The sequence below is a fragment of the Hyperolius riggenbachi genome, chromosome 6 (genome assembly GCF_040937935.1).
Source record: "Hyperolius riggenbachi isolate aHypRig1 chromosome 6, aHypRig1.pri, whole genome shotgun sequence".
Lineage (NCBI taxonomy): Eukaryota > Metazoa > Chordata > Amphibia > Anura > Hyperoliidae > Hyperolius > Hyperolius riggenbachi.
This window is the reverse complement of record NC_090651.1, coordinates 52,964,214-52,990,442: the sequence shown is the minus strand read 5'-3', so window position 1 is coordinate 52,990,442 and position 26,229 is coordinate 52,964,214. Positions and strand designations below refer to the sequence as shown.

At 45.0% G+C, this 26,229-nt stretch overlaps 1 protein-coding gene across 1 annotated transcript in view; it reads left to right on the top strand.

Annotated features, from left to right (window-relative positions):
- The window catches only part of LOC137522426 (interleukin-12 receptor subunit beta-2-like), a 78,640-nt gene extending 52,797 nt beyond the window's left edge, over positions 1-25,843 (top strand). The window contains exons 11-16 of the mRNA XM_068242481.1: positions 874-975; positions 4,418-4,576; positions 5,390-5,527; positions 7,156-7,249; positions 22,589-22,688; positions 25,376-25,843. Coding sequence (XP_068098582.1) covers positions 874-975; positions 4,418-4,576; positions 5,390-5,527; positions 7,156-7,249; positions 22,589-22,688; positions 25,376-25,816 — 1,034 coding nt within the window. The 3' untranslated portion in view covers positions 25,817-25,843. The remainder of the gene's footprint in view (positions 1-873; positions 976-4,417; positions 4,577-5,389; positions 5,528-7,155; positions 7,250-22,588; positions 22,689-25,375) is intronic.
- Positions 25,844-26,229: the final 386 nt, after the last annotated feature.

Below are 26,229 nucleotides of genomic sequence, written 5' to 3'. Positions count from 1 at the left end.
TCTGAGGGCTGAATGCATTCGGAATGTATGGCAATACATCACAGTGGCAGACATGGCGCCCATAGCAAGAGCCATGCCTGCACCCCTCTGGATACGCCTCTGTGTGTGCAGTGAAGTGCTTATTAAAACGTAATACACTATATAGGCGTGCTGATTCTTCTGTTTGTTTATCGAGCCTTATTGGAGCCTGCTCAGTGAAACGGCACTCATACACAAAGGGGCGCATGGCCATGAAGATGAAGAAGGTCCACAACTGTTCCGCTCCCAAATCCTTTTTAATGGTGCAATTTCACCTAAAGGTGAAAATTCACTTTAAAGCGGACCTGAACTCAGTGCTTTCTTTCTGCTCTAAAAGATAAGCAACAGCATAATAACCTCTAAAGACAAACATATATGTGTTACAGCTTCCAGCACTCCTGCAATAAATCTGCAGTGTGCCTACTTCCTGCTTTCATGGAAGCAAACAAAGGGTTAACATCCTGTGTTTACATATTCGCTGTGTCTGCTGGGGACTTCCGAATGGATGTGCTGACATAGTTGAGAGCTCAAATTACACTTGTGATTACTAGAAGAAGACGAGGCTCTTCTCTCTAAAACACACAGGGTGTATGTTTCTGTTTTCATTGTGTCCTGTGCAAGAGTTGAGGCCCACTTTAAAAGGGAATAAAGATGGCAACCTTCATACTGCTTTAAAGTTGGTGTACTTTCTTCCATCCTCACAGTTTTTGCAATTTGCAAAAAAAGAAACGAATGAGCAGAACCTGTATTACAAATCTTGCACAGAACTGCGCAGGGCTTTCAGTTTTTTGCTAACTAAACCAATAAAATGCTCTATGCTCATTGTGCATTTACTAACTAAATCTCTTCCTGCAGGACACTTTAAGCCCTACGTGTGTTATGTGTTCCGGATCTACTTCCTGCGTGATGGAAGAGCTGGAGCCCCGGCAACGACAATGGCCGCAGTACAACAGAAAGGTACTATTCGGAATTCCATCCTCTCTAGTGGCTAAATGACTCTCATTGCTAGGGACAGTGTTGATTCTGTCCCACAGGGTGCAGTAGAGTCCCGGTTATCCAAAACTAAACTGGCAGAAATCACCAGCAGTAGTCACAGTGCTGTATGACAACTTCTTGGGCTGTTGGTGAGCTTAAAGTGAACCTGAGCCAAAGCTCAGCTTCAAAATCAGATATTTACCCCGAAGAGAGGGAAGCATCAAGCTCCTATTTAGGCTTCCCTTGGTGGTCGGAATCCCCCAGTTGCTGAGCGCGGCCACCTTTCACATCGGGGTCGTGCAGCTCCTCTTCCTGCATCGTGGGCACACAAGCCTACCCACGCATGCGCAGTAGCACGGAGCCCATGGCTGTGGCTTACTGCGCATGCACGGACAGGCTCAGTCAACCATTGTGCGCCCATGATCCAGGAAGAGAAGCTGCTTGCCTTGTCATTAATCTTCCAGGGGGCTGTGCTCAGCGATGCAGGACACTGGAGTAGCGAGGCAAGCCTCAATAGGATCCTGGGGCTTACCTCTCTTAAGGTAGCCATACACTGGTCGATTTGCCATCAGATCGACCAACAGATAGATCCCTCTCTAAACGAATCTGATCAGAGAGGGATCGTATGGCTGCCTTTACTGCAAACAGATTGTGAATCGATTTCAGCATGAAATCGATTCACCATCTGTGAAGCTACCGCTGACGCCCCCCCGCCAGCTATACATTACTTGCTCCGCCGGCGCGAGTCCCCCGGTCTCCGCTGTCTTCTTCTCCGTGCTGGGCTCCGAGTCCAGCTGGCTTCACTGAACTTCCTGTCCGGGGAACAGTAGAGGGCGCTTTAAACTTCCTGCCGGGACTCGGAGCCCAGTGCGGAGAAGAAGACAGCAGAGAGCGGGGACACGCACAGGCGGAGCAGGCAATGTATTGCCGCCATCGTCGGTCGTCGGGCATTCGAATGCCACTATCGACACACTCTCAAACCGCCGGCGATCGAGCAAAATCTTCCGCACGGACGGATCGACGGAAATCGATGGGAATAATTGATTTCGGATGGAAATCAATCGTTCTGTCAGCGTTTGCGCAACGATTTCACAGCAGATTCAATCACAGTGATCGAATCTGCTGTATATCGGTGGGAAAATCATTAGGTGTATGGGCAACTTTAGAGGGAACCTAAACTGAGAGGGATTGGGAGAGGGTGCACCGCGACTGTCGCTGGCCACACTGCAGCTCCCCATTGATGGTGGTGGGCTCGCTCTTTCCAATTTACGAAGGTACTTTCTGGCCTCGGTTCTTGTAACCACAAGATGGTGTGGTTCAGTCAAGACGAACGCAATACCGCGGCGTTACTGGAAGCTGCAATCGTTGGTTCTCAAGAATCTCTCAAAAATCTTCCCTTTAGGGGAATCAATAAATTCTCCACTATTACAGCCCCAATGAAAACCACCATCAGGGCATGGGAGATCAGCAGATCTGACCTGCGGAGACCGAACACCCTTTCCCCTTTTACACCACTCTGGGGCAACCCTAAGCTGGGAAACTTCACCTCCATCCCAGACGTTCAACTATGGGCCTCCAAGGGTATCAAACAGGTGATCCATCTGGCTCCAGCTGGGACGTTGCTAACTTTCCCACAATTGAAAGCTAAATACCATCTCCCAAATAAAATGCTTTCTCGGTACCTTCAGGTCCGGCATGCATGGCAGACCCAGTTCCCAGGCTCCTGGACATGGGAATCCGACCCAATAGAAAGTATTCTCCTGCGGGAGCACCTGGACAGACCCCTTTCTGAGGTCTACGCCAGACTGGCCCCAAAAATCCACCCCTAGACCTGATAAAGCTAAAATTAAGTGGGAGACCGATGTGGGCCCTTTATCTGATTCAGAATGGGGGGACTTCCTAAGCTGCATGGATGGGGTCTCGATCTCTGCTGTGGACAAATTTTTGCATCTTAAACTAATTTATAGAACCTATTGCACCCCACTCCAGTTACGCGCCATCTATGAAGATAGATCGGAGCTCTGCCCCAAATGTAAAAGGGAAACTGGATCCTTCTTCCATATGACTTGGACTTGTGACGTGATTCATAACTACTGGACACAGGTAGCTGCCCTACTGACTGATGTTCTGGGAGAGAGGATTGTGGTAGACCCTAGGAGTCTACTTTTGGGTTTATATACTGATGCCACCCTTTCCACACATCATATTACCCTAATCAACATTCTGTGTATGTATGCTAGGAAGGAAGTCTTCCACAAATGGTTCTCTGACGATCCTCCCTCTAAGGCCTTATGGATTAAGAAAATCAACAAAGCAATGACGTGGTATACATTAACATATTTAAATAGAAATTGCCCCCAGAAGTTTGATTTGATATTGCTACCCTGGTCGGATTACCTTACCTCTCATGATGTTCTCTCTGATGCCTAATGCTAAAAGAAAAGCCACAACTTATGAACTCTTTCTGTTCTCTAACATGCTGTTATTAAACTAGACTACAGTGAATTCTAATAGTGTCTTACTAGTACTGTGTCCCTCTAAAGTGTACTCAATGCTGATATTCTGTACTTGTATACTATTCTCGCTAGAATGTCCAACCCGACATATAGGTTCTACTTTAACAGTTAGGATACGATCCTTGCGATGCACACCTGTGTGTGGGGGGGCGGGGAGGGGGGGGGGAGTTGGGCTAGGGTGGGATAGTGTATGTATGTTATGTCTGTATTTTTGAAAAATTCAATAAAATACATCTGTTAAACAAAAAAAAACTGAGAGGGTTATGGATGTTTCCTTTTAAACAATACCAGATAATTGTCAGTCCTGCTGATCTTTTTGGCTGCAGTACAAAATAAGTACTGTATCTGGTAATTTTGCCGCTTTGGTGTGCCATTTTTTGTGTTTTTTTTACTAAAACTCCATGCAAAACACAGTTCATCAGAAAAGCATATTATTTAGTGGGCTGTGTGCAAAATGAAATCACCATTTCTAAAAACCTCTTATGACTAACAAATATAGATAAAAAAAAAACGTTTTTCATAGCTCCTTCCTCGGCACCAGCAGCTCCTCCCAGCTCTCTGTGATGCTGCAGTATGCAGAACAGGAAATCAGAGCCACAAGGGGGCAGGCTTCGTCTTGAAAAGACATCAGAGAAGACAGACTCAGCTATAATGATTCCTGAGCAAAGCCAGACCATGCTCAGTTGGGGATTTTATCAGGGTTAATAACAAACAGGCTGAGCAGTGAAGGATGAAACAGAGAGCAGGGTAGGTGTTTTCTCTAATGTTCCCACTGGTATATATGGTAAAATACATGAGGGTGCTTCGTCTCTGGTACACTTAAAGGGTGCAGCTTTCCCAATGTTCTTCTGCTGTTATAGTCTTATCTATCTGACCCATTCTTGACGGTATTTTGTGTATATCTCCAGCTCCGGACACTTCTCCAGACTTCAAGAATGATGTACAGAAAGACAACACCGTACTGGTTGTGTGGAGAGAGATTCCCAGAGAGCGGCAAATGGGATGCCTCACGCATTACACCATCTACCTGCAGGATCTCACATCAAACCTTATGAGAGAGATACAAAGTGAGAACCATGAAAGTGATCAGATACATGGGAGTGCACAAGAACATTCCGGATAGATTCTCACCATCCATTATTCCATATCCATGTTTTTGTGTACATGCTGCTAATAATTCCAGGGGCCTGACTTACTAAGGTATTCCCAGAGCTCTTTAATGGGAATTTAAAGAGAGAGGTATGGAGGCTGCCATATTTATTTCCTTTTAAAAATTACCAATTGCCTGGCTGGTCTTTCATGCATCAGTAGTGTCCGAATCAAACACCTGAAACAAGCATTCTGCAAATGCAGATAAAAGAAAAACGGAGGAGCGCTCCGTAGTGTAATAACCTTTTTTATTATTTTCAAAACAAGCAAGATAAAATTACACTTACTAAAAAGCACAATTCCGTGGCCAATCGATCATTTCTGATCACTGTGGTATTCGATTGAAAGGATTGGGTGTGTCCATTAATGGCCAAATTCCCTCTAACCAATTCAATCAGATCAATGGGAACAATCCTAAAACAGATCGATTCATGAATTTGATCGAATTGGCTAGCGTGAATTTGGCTGTTAATGGGCACGATGGATCGTTTCAGATCAAGCGATCAGAAACAATCGATCAGCTACGAATCGATCAGCCACGGAATTGTACCATTAATGGGCACCTTTAATGTTGCTGATATCCTATTATTCGCTATTTCCCGGTGCCCATATTTCTTTGCGCCTTTATTTAGCATTTGCATTTTGATGTGCCCATGTGTGTTTCTTACTCTGTACAGCGCCCCTGAGGATGGTGGCGCAAATATAAATGACGCCTTTGTTGTTGTCCTCAGTATTGCACAGGCCGTCACTGACTCACCAGTATGAGATAAGCGACCTGGAAGATGGCGTTCGATATATGCTGTGGATGACCTGCTCTAATGAGGCTGGGGAGTCTGTCGCTGGACAGGAAGCATATTTTACACTGGATGGTAAGAAAAGTCTGGAGAGACAAACACTCGTCAGCCACTAAATCCAATTCCATTTACCCACTGCTCTGTGTTTATTATGTAGTCTGCATCCTGACCCTGCATTGCAAGCATTCCAATATAATCATAAATGTGTCTGCCGTAATGAATCTTATCTCAGTCAGCCTGGCTCTATTCTGGTACATTACCAGAGAGAGGGAAGCTTGTTATCTTCCCTCTTACATTCCTGCTCCTCACTGATTGGCTGAGGGCAGTTCAGTGTAACATGAGTCTGAGAAGGGAAATACACCTCACCCCTCTGCAGAAGCTGCTGAAATGTGATCTATGCGGTGGTCATGTGTGTTATAAAGCAAGCTAGATATGACCGTGCAGTTTCTAGAAGAGAGAAAAAAAGAGTAAGGCTTTGTTCGCATCTAAAATTGCAATCGCTGAAGCCAGCGTTTTGCGATTTTGTGAGTTATTTTTTCCCCCTCCCGGCGCTTACCTTTGCGCTATGATTTTTTGTAAAGCGCTTTTCAAAGTAGAGCGATTCTATTTTATTTTTATTTTTTCGATCGATTCTTTTTTTTTTTTTTTCGATCACTGCGGTACTTGATCTGAAACGATCCATCGTGCCCATTAACAGCCCAATCTGATGTAGTATTTCAAATGTTAAGTTAGTGTAAGTAGACAAATGGATACTCTAAGGGCCGGTTTCCACTGCTAAATGATGCGAATGCCGCCGCCCGCATCACTTCCGCATCTCCCGATGCGGAAGCCAATGGAGGAGATGGGACGTGGCTACGGGCGGATGCGGGCGTGCGAGAATCTGCACCATGCTGCAGATTCTTGGATCGCTCCGCACCGCTCCGCACAACATGCACGCAGTGGAAACGCTTCCATTGCTGTGCATGTGTTTCAGGACACCTGCGGTGCGATGTGGCTATGTAACCGCATCGCACCGCTCCTAGTGGAAACGGGCCCATACTCTTCTGGTTGTTCAATCTGCAATCAGTTATTTCACATGTGGGGAAGTAGCATCCCTACTCAGTCAGGTATGGTGGCTTCTCCGAAATAAAAATACATTTTCTGGATTTTAAAACATTAAAATAAGAAATTTCAAAATGTAGCCAGTAGCTGGAGGCGCCCAATGAAAGTGTAAATGACTAAAAACTGCTTACAAGAAACGTATATGTAGGTTTACCTTCAATGATGACAAACAGTCAATAGTTTAGACAGTTTATTCATAAGGACATAAACATTGCGTTTCGTGGCCTGAATCCACTTCCTCAGGTGAATAAGCCTGCTCAACAGATGTGTCTAGCTCAGAGCACCGTTTAAAAGGAACCTACCTTCAAAATTATAGAGTGCTCGTTTCTTAGTCAAGGGGCAAACAAGCAAAAAGCTAAGACACAGGTGTGAGATTAGGGACACCAGAAACAGCAGGTTAGTGTAAGGGTGTGTTGGGGTGTTAGGGGCCACCTAGGTCAGATGTGTGCGTGTGTCTGTGTCTGTGTGTGAGGGTGTGTGTGAGGGTGTGTGTGTGGGGAGGGGGATATTTGGTTCAAAATGTATTCCTAATATAGTGAAACCATTGGGCAGTTCAGGTATATATAGCGTTCCTGTTTCTAAATGTCACTTTTTCTTTGCAGGAACACAAGAAGGATTTTACACTGTATTGTCTGTGATCATTTCCATCTGCATCTTTCCATTCCTTCTCTTGTTAATCCTGGTCATAAACGAGGGGTAAGCAAACATCTCTATAGATCTAAATAAACATCCTTTATATCTAATCTACCTTTATAACACCACTGATCCTGAATATACGAAGTAGAGGTGAACTAAATACCTGAAATCCAGGGCAGAGCATTAAGTCATAGGGAATGAAGTAAACACCCCATCCACTATGCGATTTTTCTAATTAAAGGAAACCTGTAATGATTTTAGTTAGTTAGTTTTACTTACCTGGGGCTTCTGCCAGCCCCCTGCAGCTGCCTTGTGCCTGCGCTGGTATTTAACAATTCTATGGTCCCCCGCCGCGGCTAAGTTTCGTTTTCTTCCGTCGCTGGCCACTACGCCTGCATGGCCCTGGCCACGCACGTCCTCGTTCCTGCTCCCGTTGCTGGGAGTGTCCTGTGCAAGCGCAGTAGGAGGTTTCTTTGTTTTTTTTTAATCATCACCAGTTTCCTTTAATTAGATCTATAATTCAATTTATATCTCAAATGACGAAAAAAACTTGTCATGCTGCATCTTCCCTTTGGAACGCCTTGCCATATCCAATCAAGACAGCTCCAACCCTAGAGTGCTTAATTCAAAACTGAAAAGCCACCAGTTCAATCTGGCATTTATGATCACATAAGGTACATGTTTCTCTGTAACACATCACAAACTGCAACTAAGTAATGATCCGAGAAAAGTTTATGGACTTTGGGTCCTACGGGAGAAAAGCACTTTACAAATGCTGAATAAAATGGTGATAGAAATTTGATAGTGGAGGTGTGCGAAGACGAGCAGTGCCATACTGCGCACACATGAGCGCGGACTTGCTTGTGCGCATATCAGGGCCGCTTGTCCTTAGAAGCACTCGGAGACTCAAGTACTTCTGGAGCCTTCTGAGGAGACCCAAAGACGCAGCCAGCTGGAAATTTGAACAGGGGACAGCAGGGGAACAAGAAGAGAGTTCTCTCTGCTGAGGTGAGTATGTAACTTTTTTATGTGGCTACAGGTACCATTAGAGATGGCCCGAACGGTTCGACCGAGAACTTATTCGCGCAAACTTTGGTGGTTCGCGTTCGCGGTGAACCGCAAACTATATGCGAGTTCGACCCGCCCCCTTTACTACATCATTAGGGTCAACTTTGACCCTTTACATCACAGTCAGCAAACACAGGGTAGCCAATCAGGCTACACTCCCTCCTGGAGCCCCCCCCCCCTTATAAAACGCAGGCAGCGTCAGCCATTTCACTCACTCATGTGGCTGCAGTAATTAGAGAAGGGAGAGAACCTTGCTGCTGACATAGGGAAAGCTTAGTTAGGCTCTTGTGTTAGGCTTGTTAGGTTGCTCCTTCTTGCTGATCTTATTGCTAAAAAGCACTCCTCATCCTCAACAGCTCTTTTGAGAGCTAATGTTGTTCTTGTGATCTATCTTTTTTTTTTGTGTGTGTGTGTGTGTGTCCCACACAGACACTTGTTGCATAAACAGCCCTGTCAGTCAGTCGCAGCTGCTGGACCTTGGCCCCTTTGTAATTCCTACTGTGCCACTGTCAGGCCCAGCACATTCAGTGACTAACTGGGTGTGTGACAGCTGCACATTTGTAATACCAATTACTGCATACCCACCTGTTCAGTGCACCTACCTACCTACGTGAGCACGCGCAGTGTCACGGCACCTGTTCACGGTGCCTGTGTGTGTGACAGCTGCACATTTGTAATACCAATCACTGCATACCCACCTGTTCAGTGCACCTACCTACCTACGTGAGCGCACGCAGTGTTATATACCAGTCAGTCGCTGCACCTGTTCACGGTACCTGTGTGTGTGACAGCTGCACATTGTATTGATACCAGTCACTGCATACCACCTGTTCACTGCACCTGTGTGACTGCACATTGTATTAGTCAAGTCACTGCATACCTTTCACTTCATCCCCCCCAATATGGGAAAAACAGGCAGAGGCAGGCCACCCGGCAGGTCTGTTCGAGGTTGTGCTGTCATGATTTCGTGCGGCCCTGGAGCAAAGTACAGTGTTCAGAAGGCGCGTGCCATCAACCCCTAAGATTGTCAGAACGTAGTTGACCATTTAACACAGAACACCTCATCTTCCTCAGCTTCCGCACGGAACCGTGACATATCTTCTTCCTCCTGCTGTGATTCTGGCACCCCACTTAACACTCAGTCGGCCGCCACCACCAAAGTGCCATCACCCCAGGGCTCAGCGGTGTCTAAATTTTTTGGTGTGTCTGCCTCAGATGAGAGCAATGCCATCTGTACTCTCTGCCACCAAGAATTGAGCCGTGGAAAGACCAAGACCCGCGTAGGGACAACTTCCTTACGAAGGCACATGATGACAAAGCACAAAACACAAAAGCAAAGCCACACACCGCAGTGGAAGATACCAGGCCGCAATTATTTCTCAAAAAAAGGTGACACCCAAACTGTACCGTGATGTTGAAAGGCAAGTGGTGTCATCTCTGGCACACAGCGTTGGGTCAAGGGTCCATCTGTCCACGTGGTCTGCAAAGCACGGTCAGGCCTGCCCGAAGACTAAGTCAGTCCTCACACACAGCATCTCTGCCTGCATGCTGTGTGACTGCCTGCCCCAAGACCAAGTCGCTCCCCACACAGCATCTCTGCCCGCAGGCCGCTTGACTGCCTTCTCCGCCACCACCAACAGGGTCCAGGAGTCCAGGCGGATTACTGAATTTTTAAGGCCGCTGCTAGCAGCGGCTGCTATAAAAAAATTTCTGGTGTGTGTACATGCCTGCCTAATTTTTCTGGCTGCAGTGCAGCTGCAACAGCAAAACAAAAGGCATATACATGTGTCAATTCCCCTTCGTGATCGTTACCTTGCCGCAGTGAAGGGGCTTGTATATCACAAAGAAGCAATGACCGACAGCTATATCAGTGTCTCGAGGGGGGGGGGGCTGCACACCCATGATACTAAGGTCGTTGCTTCATTGTGGACAGACCAAATTCGATCAGCTGGACAGTCACTGTTTTGTCATTGAGCTACCTCAGCCCGGCGACCATATGGGCTGGAAAGCTGCCATCACCTGCACTCTCGTCAGAGTGCACACTAGTCCATCATGGCCATCACTTCACAAACAGCTGTTTGCAGTCACTGCATACCTTTCACTGCATCTGTGACTGCACATTGTATTATACCTGGCAGTCAGTGCATACCTTTCACTTGAATGAATGGCAGACTTGCCCTCCATAACAGATTCTCGTTAAAGGATTTAAAGTTGATTCGTCTCATATACAGCAGGGCCTCGAAAGTCCTCCTGTATTGTTATTTTTTGTCAATACCTCCCTGAGTCGGGACTTGCGTGCCATGCCTGCTGCCTTCCTTGGATTTGTGGTGGTAGCCGTTCCTGCTCCTTTGCCAACAGCATGCCTGCTGCCTTCCTTGGATGTGTGGTGGTGGTAGCCATTTCTCAGGCTCCCACTCCGGACTGGAAACGAACCCTGATTCCCCGGCCATTACCAGTGGTCACCATGGTACTGAGAAAGTAATATGGAAACTTGTTTATCAGTCACACAGTTGAATGAATGGCAGACTTGCGCTCCATAACAGATTCTCGTTAAAGGTACTGAACAGCAAGCAGAACAAGTATTTAAAAAAATAGATGTAAGCTTTAACAATGGTAGAGAAAGAATCATCAAAAGTTGATAAGGCGGAGGCGCATGCGCGAGCCGCGGGAGATGGCCGCATAGGACGAGAGCTCCGTCCACCGCCGCCGCTAACAGCGATTCCTTCCGCTCCCCCAGCCTCACAGACGGGCGGTTTCGTAGGGGACGATCCCCGCAACACCTCCAGCACCACATGACCGGCAAAGGGGCCCAGAAAACCGCGACCACAGCGGGGACCATGGAGAAATTTCTCCGCCCTCCTCCCAGCCAAGATGGCGCTGAGCACGCAGCCCTCCCAGAAACACATCCCTCTGATCAGGCAAGTGCAGGGGGGGACACACAGCCTCTCACAGCAGCCTTGCTGGAACAAACACTGGCCAGACATTACCACAGCCTCCATGATTCCCTACAAAACGTTATCCGCTCTGCTATACAGGAGGTGAGGGCTGACATATCAGGGCTGGGGGAGCGTACACAGGCACTAGAAGATAGGATGGAAGCCATAACTCTAAAGCAAGCCGACTTAGTTGAGGAGCAGCAACTTATGCAGAATGACATAAAATCAATACGCACAGCACAGGAGGACATGGAAAACAGGGAACGGAGGCAAAATGTTCGCATTAAAGGGGTATCCATGTCTCTGAAAAATGAACACATTGAGGCCCATTTGAAAGAACTGTTTCACACCATTCTTCCTGACATCCCAGAGGAAATGTGGAGGATTGACAGAGCCCATAGATCTCTAGGTGAACGACGCCCTGGCGCTCAAAGGCCTAAAGACATCATAGCGAAACTACATTATTATGAAGCTAAAGACGCCCTGTTCAGAGCTCTTAGAAATACAGCCACTATTTCATTTAAAGGAGATGATATTTCCATCTACAATGATCTCTCACTGATTACTTTGGCAAAGCGCAGAGCCCTCAGACCGGTTACACAACTTCTCAGAGACGCTAATATCCCATATAAGTGGGGCTTTCCTTTTCGTCTGATTGTAAACAAACAGGGCCTGATCCTCACTTTATCTGACTTTGATGATGCCCCTCTATTCCTCAAACAAATGGGGCTAAAACTTCCGAACACAGCTATATCTCGCTCATCACCTACGTCTTCACCCCCACGGAAGGTGCGACACATTTCAGAATGGTCGAAAGTTCCAGTTCGCAGTATCACCTACCCTGACAGAGCTGACAACATGGAAGACCAACCATCTGGAACTTGACCAAAGGCCTCAGCCTCTTTCCAATCTATATGTTTTTCATAGAAAAAATGAAAATACCTTCACCATGCCCACTTATTTTTTATACCTGGGCTCCCTGTTCTCCCCCTTTTATGACTTTTATACCTTAACTAAATGTCTACTCCTCAAATTCCACATTGAACTGATTATGCTTCTTATGCAGGCGGTGGAATGAGTATTTCTTTTCCATTTATGTTGATAATGACTGATGTTTATTGCCTTCTTCTGGGACTCCTCATGTACCTCCGGGGGACCCTTCCTCAATTTGATCAACCGCCCCCGCGGCTGGTCAACCTGAAGAGGTCTCCATACAGGCAACAGTTTTATGTTGCCCTTATACATCGCCACTGGAACAACGGTGGCATCTCTTACCAGCTCACTGCAATTGTTATGTTAAATGTTTCTCTTATTATTGTTATCTCTCCGTATATGCTAGTTTATGTTTTTAGGTCTACTAGGTCTGTCCTTGGATTATCGGCAATCTTTCACATCATCTTAGACTATGGTTAATTTTCTGACTCTGAACACTAAGGGACTAAACACACCTCAGAAAAGGTTCTCTTTATTTAAAGACTTAAAGAGACTAAATATTGACCTAGCTTTTATACAAGAGACTCATATATGCAAAAAAGACCCACCACGTCTCTATAACAAACTATACTCTGAGGTGTGTTTGGCCTCAGGTCCTAAGAAGAAAGCAGGGGTGGCCATTATATACAAAAAAACATTCCCTCTACAGATTTCTAAAATCACCCCTGATCCTAAAGGCCACTATTTAATTCTATCAGGCACCTTGCTAGGAAAACCCATTACTCTAGCTAACGTTTATGTCCCTAACCAGGATCAAATATCATTCCTAACAACTTTCTTTAGGAAACTATTTAAAGTAACTCAGGGCACTTTGCTGATAGGAGGGGATTTTAATTTAGCCTTCTCGGATATAAAAGACCGACATATCCCTCCCAATAAAACTACCATACCCTTACATAGCCGTAACTCCCGCAAATTTAGAACACTTTTGAGACAATATAGACTTTTAGATTTATGGCGGATCTCCAATCCCACCTCTATAGAATTCACCTTTTTCTCTCCACCTCATGCATCTCATTCCAGACTGGACTACCTGTTCTCAACAGCTACCATATTGCCCCTGCTGAGAGAGGCTGAAATACAACCCATTGCATGGTCAGATCACCAAGCAGTTGTCATAGAGATTGATTTATATTCCTATAGTCACAAGCCGAATTTCTGGAGACTAAACGAAACCCTATTACAAGACAAAGAACTCTTATCCAAATTTACAAAGGAGCTGCAAGCATACTTTGATACAAATGATGGTTCGGTCTCCTCTGTAGGGACACTCTGGGAAGCACACAAGGCTTTTATTAGAGGGTTATTCATCTCAGAAGCTACTAAGCGTAAAAAAACAATGTCATCTAAACTCCTAAATCTTCATTCAAAACTCAAACAGGCACAAAACCTCTATAGGGCCGACCCCTCCCAAACACATTACACTGCCTTACAAACTGTAAAATATGAAATTCAAACTCTCCAATCCGCACAGTTAGAAAAAAGCCTGAGATGGACCAGACAACTTTTTTTTGAACGAGGCAATAAGCCCCACACCATTCTTGCTAGGAAACTCAACCCAAAATCATCCCAACCACTCATTCACTCAGTAAAAGACCCTCAGGGAATTACACATTTTCACCCTCAAAAGATTGCTCAAATCTTCACAGAATATTATCAGCAACTTTATAATCTCCCCCAACCGCCCAACCATTCTGCGCATTTACTTAAAATTGATGAATTCCTAAGCCAACTGTCCCTACCAAAATTAACGGAAGATAATATCCGGCTCTTAAACTCCCCTATTACAACAGAGGAAATTTCAGAAATAATCAAATTCCTACCCTCCTCTAAAGCTCCTGGCCCTGACGGCTTAACATACTCCTACTACAAAAAGTTTAAACACATCCTTGCTCCCTATTTGACCATACTAGCCAACACACTCATGGATGGACAAACTGTTCCTCAGTCATTCTTAAACTCCCTAATCACTATGATCCCTAAAGAAGGGAAAGATCCACAACTCCCACAAAGCTACCGCCCAATATCCCTCTTGAATGCTGACCTTAAAATTATTACAAAAACTTTAGCTAATCGCCTGAACCCGATCCTCACAACTATGATCAACAATGACCAGGTGGGCTTTATAATGGGCCGTCAAGCAGGTGATAATACGAGGAAAGCAATCAATCTGATAGAACTAATGAACAGGTCAAACCGGCCCTCTCTGCTCCTGGGTTTGGACGCAGAGAAGGCCTTTGATAGGCTTTCCTGGTCATTTTTGTTCAAAGTTATGGAACATCAGGGATTTAGCGGACCTTTCCTAACCTTAATAAGATTCCTCTATTCTTCCCTATCCACCTCAGTTAAACTACCCTTTGCATCCCCAATACCTTTTCCCATTCTTAATGGTACACGCCAGGGATGCCCCCTCTCCCCTTTATTATTCGCCCTTAGTATCGAACCACTGGCGTGTGCAATACGACAGAACCCGGACATCACAGGAGTTAAACAAGGAACCAGAGAATATAAAATCTCGCTTTTCGCGGATGACATCCTGTTAACCTTGACTCAGCCTCTCACCTCACTCCCCATACTACATACTATATTAAGGAAATTTGAGTCCATCTCAGGCTTCAAACTCAATCAAGAAAAAACTGAAGCTCTCCCTATCAAGATCCCACAAAACTCACTTGATATCTTACAAAGCTCTTTCCATTATAATTGGAAGACACAGACCATTAAATACTTAGGTATCAACCTAACCCACTCTTATTCTACCCTATATAAAGCAAATTTCCCATCTCTAATTCAGTCTATACTCTCAGATTTGCACAAATGGACTGCTTTTAAAATATCATGGATTGGCAGAATATATTCTCTCAAAATGAACATATTACCGCGGCTATTATATTTATTTGAGACCCTCCCTGTTAGAGTACCACCCTCACAAATCAGAATACTACAACGTGCCTTTTTAAAATTTGTTTGGAATAATTCCCATCCCAGAATTAACTCCACTATTCTAATGGCATCTCGGGAGCAAGGAGGTCTAGGATTACCCAACCTAAAACTATACTACCAGGCGGCTCATTTAAGGCAACTCTCTGAATGGTCTGACCTCAAGGTATATACCAAATGGGGTCTCATTGAAGCAATGAGCATCTTCCCAATGTCCCTCCCAGCATTAATTTGGCCCCAGATTCCACCTAAGATCCCTACCGACCAGCTACTCCCCACCATCAAATTTACCTTACAAATATGGCGGGCAACTGCAAAAACGGCCAATCTTAGATCCCCCATATCTCCACTATATCCCATATTGGGAAATCCAGCCTTTATCCCTGGGATGGCAGAAGACTTTATGGCTAGATGGTATACTCTTAAATACACTAACTTCAGCAATTGGATAGATGTACTATCGGGAAATATTGTGACTAAAGAAAAACTAGAAGGCAAAATACAACTCACAGCTAAGCTCAATATGGAATATAATCAAACCTATCATTTTCTAAGATCCCTCTCCAAAGGCAAAAGTCCCTTACTCGAATATACCCCATTTGAACGTCTATGTGATCACAAAGGGCATCAAAAAGGCCTCATCTCATCAATATACACTCTGTTACTTGATAAATCTGGCTCCATTAAACCCAAACATGTTTACATGACAAGATGGGAAAAAGCCTTAGGCCGACCCATAAGCTTGGAGGATTGGTCCTCTATATGGGAAAACGCCAAACATACTTCTATGTGCACACAGATAAAAGAAAACATTTACAAGATACTGTTTAGATGGTACAGAACCCCTGAAGTATTGGCTAAGATCTACCATGAACTCCCTAATACTTGTTGGAGGGGTTGTGGACATATAGGCACACTCGAACACATCTATTGGGCCTGCCCTGTCATTCAACCTCTATGGATAGAAATTCAAACCTTGATCCTAAACGTAACGGGTACTCATATTCCCATGGATCCTATATATATGCTGCTAGGTAAACCCATTCCTAAAACCAAAAAACACACCATGAGATTAATAACCCATATTTTGACGGCTACCAGACTCGCCCTGGCTTCACACTGGCGAAGTCTCTCTATTCCTTCAACTTCCGAAATTATGGCCAAAATTAGATGGACTAAACTGATGGAACTTTTAACAGCTATACTGCGAGACACAGAATCCAAGTATGATAAAATATGGGATCCATGGGAAACATACTTCCTGAACTACAACCCTCCATGATTATAATAGATATCTGCTCTATCAACCAGGACCTGAAGAGACTACGTCTTAAAATACCAGATAATAGACAAATGGACAGACCCACATAAATAGACCTATCTCTCTATCCCTTTTGTTTTTTTTTTCTTCTCTTCTTACTCAGTTTTCTTTTTTTTTCTATATTGCTCTCCCTTGAGCTAGAGTACTATAAGTCTCCATAGCTTTAAATATCATTTCGATATGAGCAGAAATAATTACTATTAGAATGATACCAATATGTCATAATCTTTTACTACTCACATTGCTTTCCCTTTTGTTTCTCATAAGAGGCATTTGTATGTGTTTAAAATACATTGATCATGCACTATCTCTTATTCAGTTGTTTAAGCTATGTGAATTTCATCAATAAAAATTTGTGTTAAACGAAAAAAAAAGTTGATAAGGCAGTCAGACATTACCTGACATCACTAAGTGAGGAAGAGCAATCTGGCCATGGTGCGCAGTAGTCCAGCACGGCCGTCACTATCATGCAAGATGTTTTAAAGCACTATAGGCCTCCAATTTAGCATGCAATGTGATTTCTGCCCTTAAAATGCTGCTGTGCGTCAAATCCAGATTTTTCCCTGGGACTTTTGGCGTGTATCCCACTCCCCCATGCAAAAACTCAGATGTTAGACCCCATGAATCATCTTTTCCATCACTTTTGTGGCCAGCATAAATGTTTCTAATTTTCCAAGTTCGCCTCCCAATTGAAGTCTATTGCGGTTCACGGAAGTTCGTGCGAACTGAACTTTTTGCGGAGGTTCGCGTTCGAGGTTCGCGAACCGAAAATCGGAGGTTCGAGCCATCTCTAGGTACCATTGGCAAAATGATTGGAAATAGATTAGGGAGTAAAAGTTGGGAAATAATTTGACATTTTTTGAATCAGAGGGCCAGATTTATCAAGGCATTACTGACAGTTTTTTTCTTAAACTGTTCTAACCAGCAGCGGTATGATAATAAGAAACTTCTAAAACCCTATGTGATAGGGGCAGTTTAGTGTGAATTTCTAGAGCTGCACTACAGTTAAGAAAAGTGCAAATCCATCCCTAAACTGTCGCAGATTAAGAAGTGCTTTTCTACAGCACTTCTACAGTTCTACAGATAGTGCAACAGTGCAGGCTAGACATGATTTGTGAAGGGCTCCTCCCCCCTGCTGCCAGGTGTCCTGTGAAGCTGTTCTGTGCTTAACCCTTCCAGTGCTGGGCATTGATGCAATACAGCAGATGTATTGGTTACCCCAGCAACAGCAATCTCCCTCACACACTGCACTGTCTGAGAAACCATCCTAACTCCTCCTTTTCCTAACAGTTTAAAAAGGAATCTGCACTATGGCCCAGTGCACACCAAAACCGCTAGCAGATCATCAAAACGCTAGCGGTTTTGGGAGCAGAGAGCCGATATTTGCCGGATGCACACCGAGCGGATTTTGTATGAGATCCGCCGGCCGCATCCGCATCAGCATCCGCGTGGCTAATGTATCTCTATGGGCTGGTGCACACCGGCGGTTTGAGATTGTAAGCAAACCGCAAACGTGCAGCAAGAGGCACGTTTGCGGCTTGCTAAAAACCTCAAACCGCCGGTGTGCACCAGCCCATAGAGATACATTAGCCACGCGGATTTTCAGGCGGATTCGGCCAGCGGATCCGCCCGGTGTGCACTGGGCCTATCTAGTGATTTCTTAATGCTTCTGAGACTGTTCTGCATGGATTTCTAAAAACCTACCAATATTTTGTCTCAGACACTCTAGATAAATGTCCCACAGTGACTCTAGTGGAGGGGAGCTTTACCCGCAGCTCACTGGAATCTTGTATATAAGAGAACTTTATTTGTTTTCAAAATCTCTCTCCAAGGGGCTGCAGCTGTCAACAGTTACATTTGTATGTGTGTGACAGCTGCTACCCCTTCATGTGATATTTTCTATTAAGCAAAACGCCCTTATACAGTATAGCACTCTGGTGAGCTGCTGGTTTGCTTCGTATTTTGCTGATTTCGTATGTTAGGCATACCTCCCGACATTTTGAGATAAAAAAGAGGGCCGTTAAGACACGCCTCACCTCTAACCACGCCCCCACCACACTCCTTGCCATGCATCTCTCAAAGAATTCAGAACCGCAACATGTAGTTTTATCAGTCAGGCCACACTGATCATTTCTATCATCATTAGCTTTTCTTCACTTTAAAATGTAAAATAAGAAGTAGAGAAATTTAATTGTTGGAAACAAAGGTTTAGAGTAAATTGAGCAAATTTTTTTTGTCGAAAAATACATATATTAAAACAGATCTGTATTTCAGTCCAGAAAGAGGGACAAATAAGGAAGTAAAGGTGGCCATACACTGGTCGATTTGCCATCAGATTCGACCAACAAATAGATCCCTCTCTGATTGAATCTGATCAGAGAGGGATCGTATGGCTGCCTTTACTGCAAACAGATTGTGAATCGATTTCAGCCTGCAACCGATCACAATCTGTGGAGCTGACGCCGCCCCCCCCCCCCCCCCCCTGCATACATTACCTGCTCCGGCCGGCGTGAGTCTCCTGGTCTTCTTCTCCGCTCCGGCTACTGAACTTCCTGTCCAGGGGAAGTTTAAACAGTAGAGGGCGCTCTACTGTTTAAACTTCCTGCCGGGACAGGAAGTTCTGTGTAGCTCTGGAGCCCGAAGCGGAGAAGAAGACCAGGGGACTCGCGCCGGCGGAGCAGGTAATGTATCTCCGCTGTATTGCGTCGGTGGTCGGGCATTCGAACGCCGCTATCGACGCACTCCCGACCCGCCGGCGACCGAGAAAAATCTTCCGCACGGATGGATCGACGGGAACGATGTATTTCAGATGGAAATCCATCGTTCTGTCAGCGGTGTGCACGGCGCTTTCACGGGCGTTTCGATCACTGTGATCGAAACGGCCGTATTTCGGTGGGAAAATCTTTAGCTGTATGGGCCCCTTAAGAGGGACAGGATTCCCAAAGAGGGACTGCCCCTCCAAAAGAGGGACAGAGGAAGGTATGTGTTAGTGATGGTCAATGAGATACGAGTTGATGTATGATTATGCTAATTTTGTATGCAAATATATGTATCTTGAAAGTGGACCAATCTTATTCTGCAAAGAAGGGATTCGATTTTCATGCTGCATACATTTGCACACCAAATTTGAATAATCCTGCATCAACTCAAAACAAGTTGCATCCCATTGACCGTCCCGCTCTGGAGGCGTTGGCCAGGAAAAGCTCCTCTAGTGTCCGGGGCAGAATTGCTAAATTGCATTCCGCCCTTTCATAACAAATACATGAACGCATCACACCTTGATTGCTTGCTTCAGGTAACCCCACCCAAATATTTCCTCAGCTTGCCAGTGCTCCTCCCTTCTTCAGATGAGAACTGATTGCAGCTGACTGAGAAAAAAATGTTCTGCATTTAACCCCTCTGCCCCAACACAGAATTACCTGTGCATGCATTCACCAACCCTTCTGATGGTGCCACGTGTATCACAGAAGGGCAGCAACGGCGCAGCAGCACATGTGCCACCTGTCAACCCCAGCCTTTCATTCAGGTCAACTTACTGACATAAGGGATCTCAGTATCCTGGGTGATGCAGGGCATCGCGGCTGCTGTACAGTTGTTCCCGTTGGTGGCTGCACTGATTCATATGCACTGTCTGTTCCCCCCCATCTTTCCTCACTGCCACACCCAAGGGCGGGGCCTCTCTCACCTCTGCCTTGGCCCAGCTCTGAAGGAGGACCTACATGGTAATTAAGGCTCAGCCACACTATAAGCGCTTTTCTGACTGCCTGTGATTGATTAGCGCTTTCTGAGCGCTTTTTAAAAATCGCACCATTCACTTTCATTAAAATCAAAGCGATTTTTTTGTGTATGCGATTGCGGCGATTTTTATCATGATTTTAATGAAAGTGAAGGGGAGCGATTTTTAAAAACTGTTTAGAAAGCGCTAATCAATAACAAAGCGCTCAGAAAAGCGATTATTGTGTGGCTGAGCTCTAAGTCAGTGAGGCACATTTCTATCAGTAGAACCATACCTCCCAACTTTTTCAGATAAGAAAGAAGGATGCTTTAAGCCACACCCCTGCCACACCTCTAGCCACGCCCCCACCACACAGCTCGTCATGCATATAACAAAGAATTCGGATTCAAAAGATGCAGTTTTATCATTGAGGGCTCGTTCAGACTATATGCGCTGCCGTGCGTATTTTGGCAGCGCGTATAGTGTGCGACACACACAGGGACGGATCTAGGGCGGAGACTTGCCCCAGGCGCAGTTTGTTGAATTCTTAAAAAGGCAGCAAACTTTGGATGGGGAATGGCAGTTTAGGCGCCAAAACCTGACCTTGCCCCAGGCGCAACTTGGTCTAGATCCGTTCCTGGACACGCAAGAACGGTAGAAAGGCATAGACAGCCCTTCTACAGTTCCCATCATATGCGTAATTGCGCTATCGCGTGCTGCACGCATTTTTGGGAATCGCAGCGCAGATCCCATTCTTTGTAATGAATGGGATCTGCAGCGCAGCGCATAGTAGCACAGATGGTGTGCAATCGTACGCGTTGCGTTCCAATCGCACAGCCATCTGCGCTCTATGATGTGAACGAGGCCTCAAACCACACAGGTCTTTGTCATTTGAAAATGGGAATAAAGTTTAGAGTCAGGGTTTTTTTTTAATTTTATACAATATTTTATTCATTTTTCCAAAACTATAAACCATTTACCATACATTTTTATCAACAGGTAGTGTGCGAACATTGTAGCATCATCAAATACTCCCCCCCCCCACCCAAGTCATTATCTGCTCCCTTCCTTGTTCAGGTCTAATAATGTTAAAGGACATCTGAAGGGAAAATAAACTAATGAAATAAACAATTGCATCTATCCTCCTTCTCCTAAGAATGATTTTTTAAGATATTACAGTTGTATTTTATGTTTAAATGTACTTTTTAAGTTTTAATTGTTTTTATTGTTTTTGCTCAATGATGCATTCATTATAGTATGCCAGAGCTAAAATCTATGAACTGTTGAGCCTTTTTATCTCTTTCCTGCTCTCAGAAGCCATTTTCTGCTAAGAAAGTGTTTTCTAGTTGAAATTTCTTATCAGTGAGGGTCATACTGTACTCACTTCCTGTCTGAGTCAGAGGGAGGGGGGACACCAAGAGCCCAATAGTGTGATATTGTATAGATGATAATTAATAATGAGTAATATAACAATTTAATACTCACAAACTCACGCACAGAGGCGCTCAGTGTGGTTTTGATGCTGTTAAGCTGTATGCTCCTTTTTGATTGGCCTGATGAAGCGGGATTGAGCCCGTGAAACGCGTTGCCTATTTTTACTGTGGAGTATAAATAAAATTGTTGTTTGACTGTTGATGCCACAGTCCTTCCTTTGTTTGCTTTGTCCGCATGGATGGGATAGGCCCACCACTGCCCCATCGGTTTTAAGCTCGTTTAAGTGACTTTTATTCTATTGGCGCCTCTGGAAAGCTTCTACATATACCTGTCTGAGTCAGGACTGAGCCAACCACTTACATACCTGATATTTAACTCTTTTAGGCAGAGAAAGAAAAAGGAACACAGCCTAGTTATTTATGTGCTAGGCACTGTACATACCCATGGCTATCTCATCATGTCACATGTCACTTCGGGTATCCTTTAAGTTTAGAGTCAGTTAAACACATTTTTCAGTAGACAACCACATATATAAACATAGATCTGTACTACATCAGTCTTCAAAGGGTGACAGAGGGGTTTGGTTCCCAAAGAGGGACAGTCTCTCCAAAAGAGGGACAGTTGGGAGCTATGGTAGAACTTGCTTTAAAGGAGAGAGGCACCTGGCTGGAGACTCTAGACCAGGCGTGTAAAACTCAATCACATAAGGGGACAAAATTGCAATAATCAATAAAAGTTGTTTATTATGAGTTAACATTTATTGAACAGACTCAAACTAACTATAGTGACCATGGGGAGCCAGCTCCTCCCCCTTCTGCACAGTAGCACAGGGGAGCAGTTTAATATTTACCAGATCTCAGTGTGCCTTCATACGACTTACACACTGATGAGATCCTTCAGATATTGCCCCACGTGTAGCCACCATGATAGAGACCTGATGAAATGGTGGATGCTGATGTTTGGAGTCAATTCCATCCTCTCTTGTTTTCCAGCCTTCTTAAGCTGAGTTCTGGAATCCTGCAGAAGTGGTGCATGAAGACCGTCCCTGATCCAGCCAACTGCGAGTGGGCCAAGGAGTTCATCAGCACCAAGGTACACACATACCTCCCAACATTTTGAAACCAGAAAGCGGGTCACTTAGGCCACACTCCTACCCCGACACACCCCTAGTTATGCATACCATAAAGATTTTATATGAAAACGTGTGTGGTTGGGGAGGAAGGTGCCCGTGGGTGGGGAGGAGGCGAAGAAAAATGATCGAGGCGCCAACCACGCCAATGCGGTATGCGGGGCCGGGCCGGCATCACATTCCTCCCTCCCTTCCTTCAAATGTGCCCCCCGCTTGCAGAGTAAGTGTGCGCAGCGGAGCACGTTGTCATCTTACCATTCATCCACGCCTACCGGCAGCCGTCTTCACTCTGCTTCCTGTGACATCACAGGAAGCAGAGTGAAGCCGGCTGCTGGTATGCGTGGATGAATGGTAAGATGACAGCTCCGCTGCCGCACACTTACTCTGCAAGCAGGAGGGGGGGGGGGGGGGCATTTGGAGGAAGGGAGGGAGGAATTAATGTGATGCCGGCCCCACATACTGCATACCTCATTGTTGTGGGTGGCGCCTTGATCATTTTTTACCCCTCTCTGCCCGCCGGGACAGGACACATGGAGGGTGACACCCAAATTGGGACAGTCTCACAGGATTCAGGACACTTGGGGGGCTTATACACACACCAAGCATATGTGTTTAATCGTGCTTCACCTTCTATAGGCAACTATAACGTGAGACAATGCAGGCAGAGCTAGTGGCTGAAAAAATACATAATCAGAGGAAAATTTCAGAGAAAACTGCATATCCGAACAATAGTTCCTAGTCTGTTAGAATGGTATTCAGAGTTCTGCTTTTCCTGCTGTGGCTGGATAGTGTAATGGAAGAGCTTTGCCTCTGACACAGTAAACCAGCACCTATTCAGTAAGGAGTCCTTGCGCAAGACTCCCTAACACTGCTACTGCTTACAGAGCGTGCCCTAGTGGCTTCAGCTCTGCCACATGAGTCCACCAGGAGAAAAGTGCAACATAAAAGTTACACACACCTTATAGATAAATATTCTATAAGGTCTATCTTGGATCTACATAAGTACCCAAATTGGTCACTATTTTCCCTACAGGTTTCCTTTAAGCCTGGTACACACATCCAACTTTGACTGACCAATAGTATGAGAGCTTATCTACGCAGTCTCTACATATAGTATTTAAAACCTGATGGCTCTCATTCCACATGGAGGTGGTAAAATTGGCCAAACAAAATTAAATTGTATATGTGTATCAGACTTTAAAAAATATGTGGAGGGCTTATAAGGCGAGTTTTACAGACCTCACCCTAAATGTATGTAGTAACAAGAAAAAGAGAAGAGATCGAGAGCCCCCAATGGTGTATTATCGTTTGGTATAAGGCACAATTATGGAAAAGAAGAGTTTATACTCACAAGTATGGGTTGCCAATAGGGGCAACCACTTCGATCGCAGGCGAGGAGATTAGACCTGTCCTCGCTCAGGTTAAGAAAGTCGCTCTCCGTAGAAGAAAAAACGAGGGGTGTCAACACCCATCCACCAGGTGGATCAAAATGTACTCAAAAGTAAGGAGGCGCCAGAAGAATAAAAGGAGGATCAGATTTAAAAAGTTAAAATTGTAGGTGGCAATGGTGGACTTGCTCACCTCACAAAGAGCACAAGCACTGGTTCAGTGTAATAAAATTATACAATTTAATTATTACTCCTTATCAGAAAAAACAAAATTGCCAATTTTGTTTTTTCTGATAAGGAGTAATAATTAAATTGTATAATTTTATTACACTGAACCAGTGCTTGTGCTCTTTGTGAGGTGAGCAAGTCCACCATTGCCACCTACAATTTTAACTTTTTAAATCTGATCCTCCTTTTATTCTTCTGGCGCCTCCTTACTTTTGACTAAATGTATGTAGAAGGGGGCAGCCATATTGCGTATGCTTTGTTTCACCCCAGACAAGGTTTAATAGCATCATATATCAGACTTCCTTTACCCCCTGAAGTGGAGACAAGGCCGGATTCATACTTGTTGTGCCCCTAGGCCAAGTATATTGTGGCTCCCCTTTCTTGTGCTAACATCCATGTACTGCAGCTCCTTCCTTTCCTGTACAGCTCCCTTTAGCATCACTTTGCCTTTGTCGTGTGTTGCTCTCCAGTTTCAGCCTCCTCTTTCACATGTAGCAACCCCTATTTCATGTCCTGGTGCTCCATTGAGTTGCAGCCGCCCAAGGCCCGGCCTCTGTGGCCTTTTCAGAAATCTGGCCATGAGTTGAGGCTCATTCATGGCAAGAAAGAGTGTGCTTTCTTAAAACTAATGCAGTTTAGAAGCTGTGCTTTATTGACTTGTAAACAGGGCCGGTTCTCTCATGCAGCAAGCTGAAACACTTGCATCAGGAGCAGGCATTCCAGGGGCGGCATGTTTGTACTGTGTGTTTACACTTACAGCATGCAGTCAGAGTAGTAGGAGAAGCAAGAGGAGAGCAAGCGAGGTGAAGAGGTCATCATTGGGGAAAAGCAGCTTATTGTGCTGTGTGAGGATTCTGACCGTGAGTGAGGAGGGGGGAGACAGGAGTAAATTGTCGGGTGTGGGGCGATCATTCCAAAGTGTGTGCCTCAGGCAGCAAAAAGTCTAGGACCGGCCCTGCTTGTACGGTATCATTTTAGTAAGATTTAGTAATTTTAAGTATGATAAAACTGCTGGTATATTCTTCTCCTTACAGGAAAGATTAAGGAGTTTTCCCAGCTACCCCTCCAGCACATCAGACTGCGATGAAGCAGAGACGCTAGAAATTGAGTTGGTGAGCAGTGAAGAGGAGTTTCACTATTGCCCAACATACACCATAAACACGGTACAAACCATAGTGGCGGACATACCTCATCAAGTGGAGTCAGAGGATCTGATGCCCACCATGACCTTACACCATCCAGAGGAAACGCAGTATAGGTCGCTAGCCATTCACCCTGGAGGAGGCATCACAGAGCAAACCACAGACTATTTAGTCAACCATGTCATCACTATGGACTATTTGCAGAGAAACACCGTGAATAAGTGTGAGAGAGAGATTGAAGAGGACCAGTTGCAACCACAACTTTTCCTGACATCTTTGGCTAAGACTTCTGCGACACTCAGACTGGACACTGTAAGGCTCGACTTCTCCTGAACTCAAGAAATTGATAATTTATTCCAAGCGACTGTGTTTATTTGACTGTTTTAATAGCAACCGCTCTGCCATGGAAACCGAAATGTATCAGTTATTAGCACTAGGAATGTGGCTATGTGGCTTTGAAGCCAACGTCAAGAGAAAAGTCAGCCTCACGTGGAGAGAACATGGATTACTGTAACTATATATTTTTTAGGGACAATTTTGTGGAGAGACATTTAACCTGTTGCTATCTTTTTGGGTTCTGGCATGTTACCGGAGTGACCAAATATGAGAAGATTCACAAAGCAGGTGGTATCAGCGCCATACACCGGCCGCGTAGCACCGCAGTTGGGCGCTACTATAACAGCAGCAGTATAGTCCACGGCCCGGGTAATTCTGGGTTCCGACCAGACCCTGAATTACATCTCCCT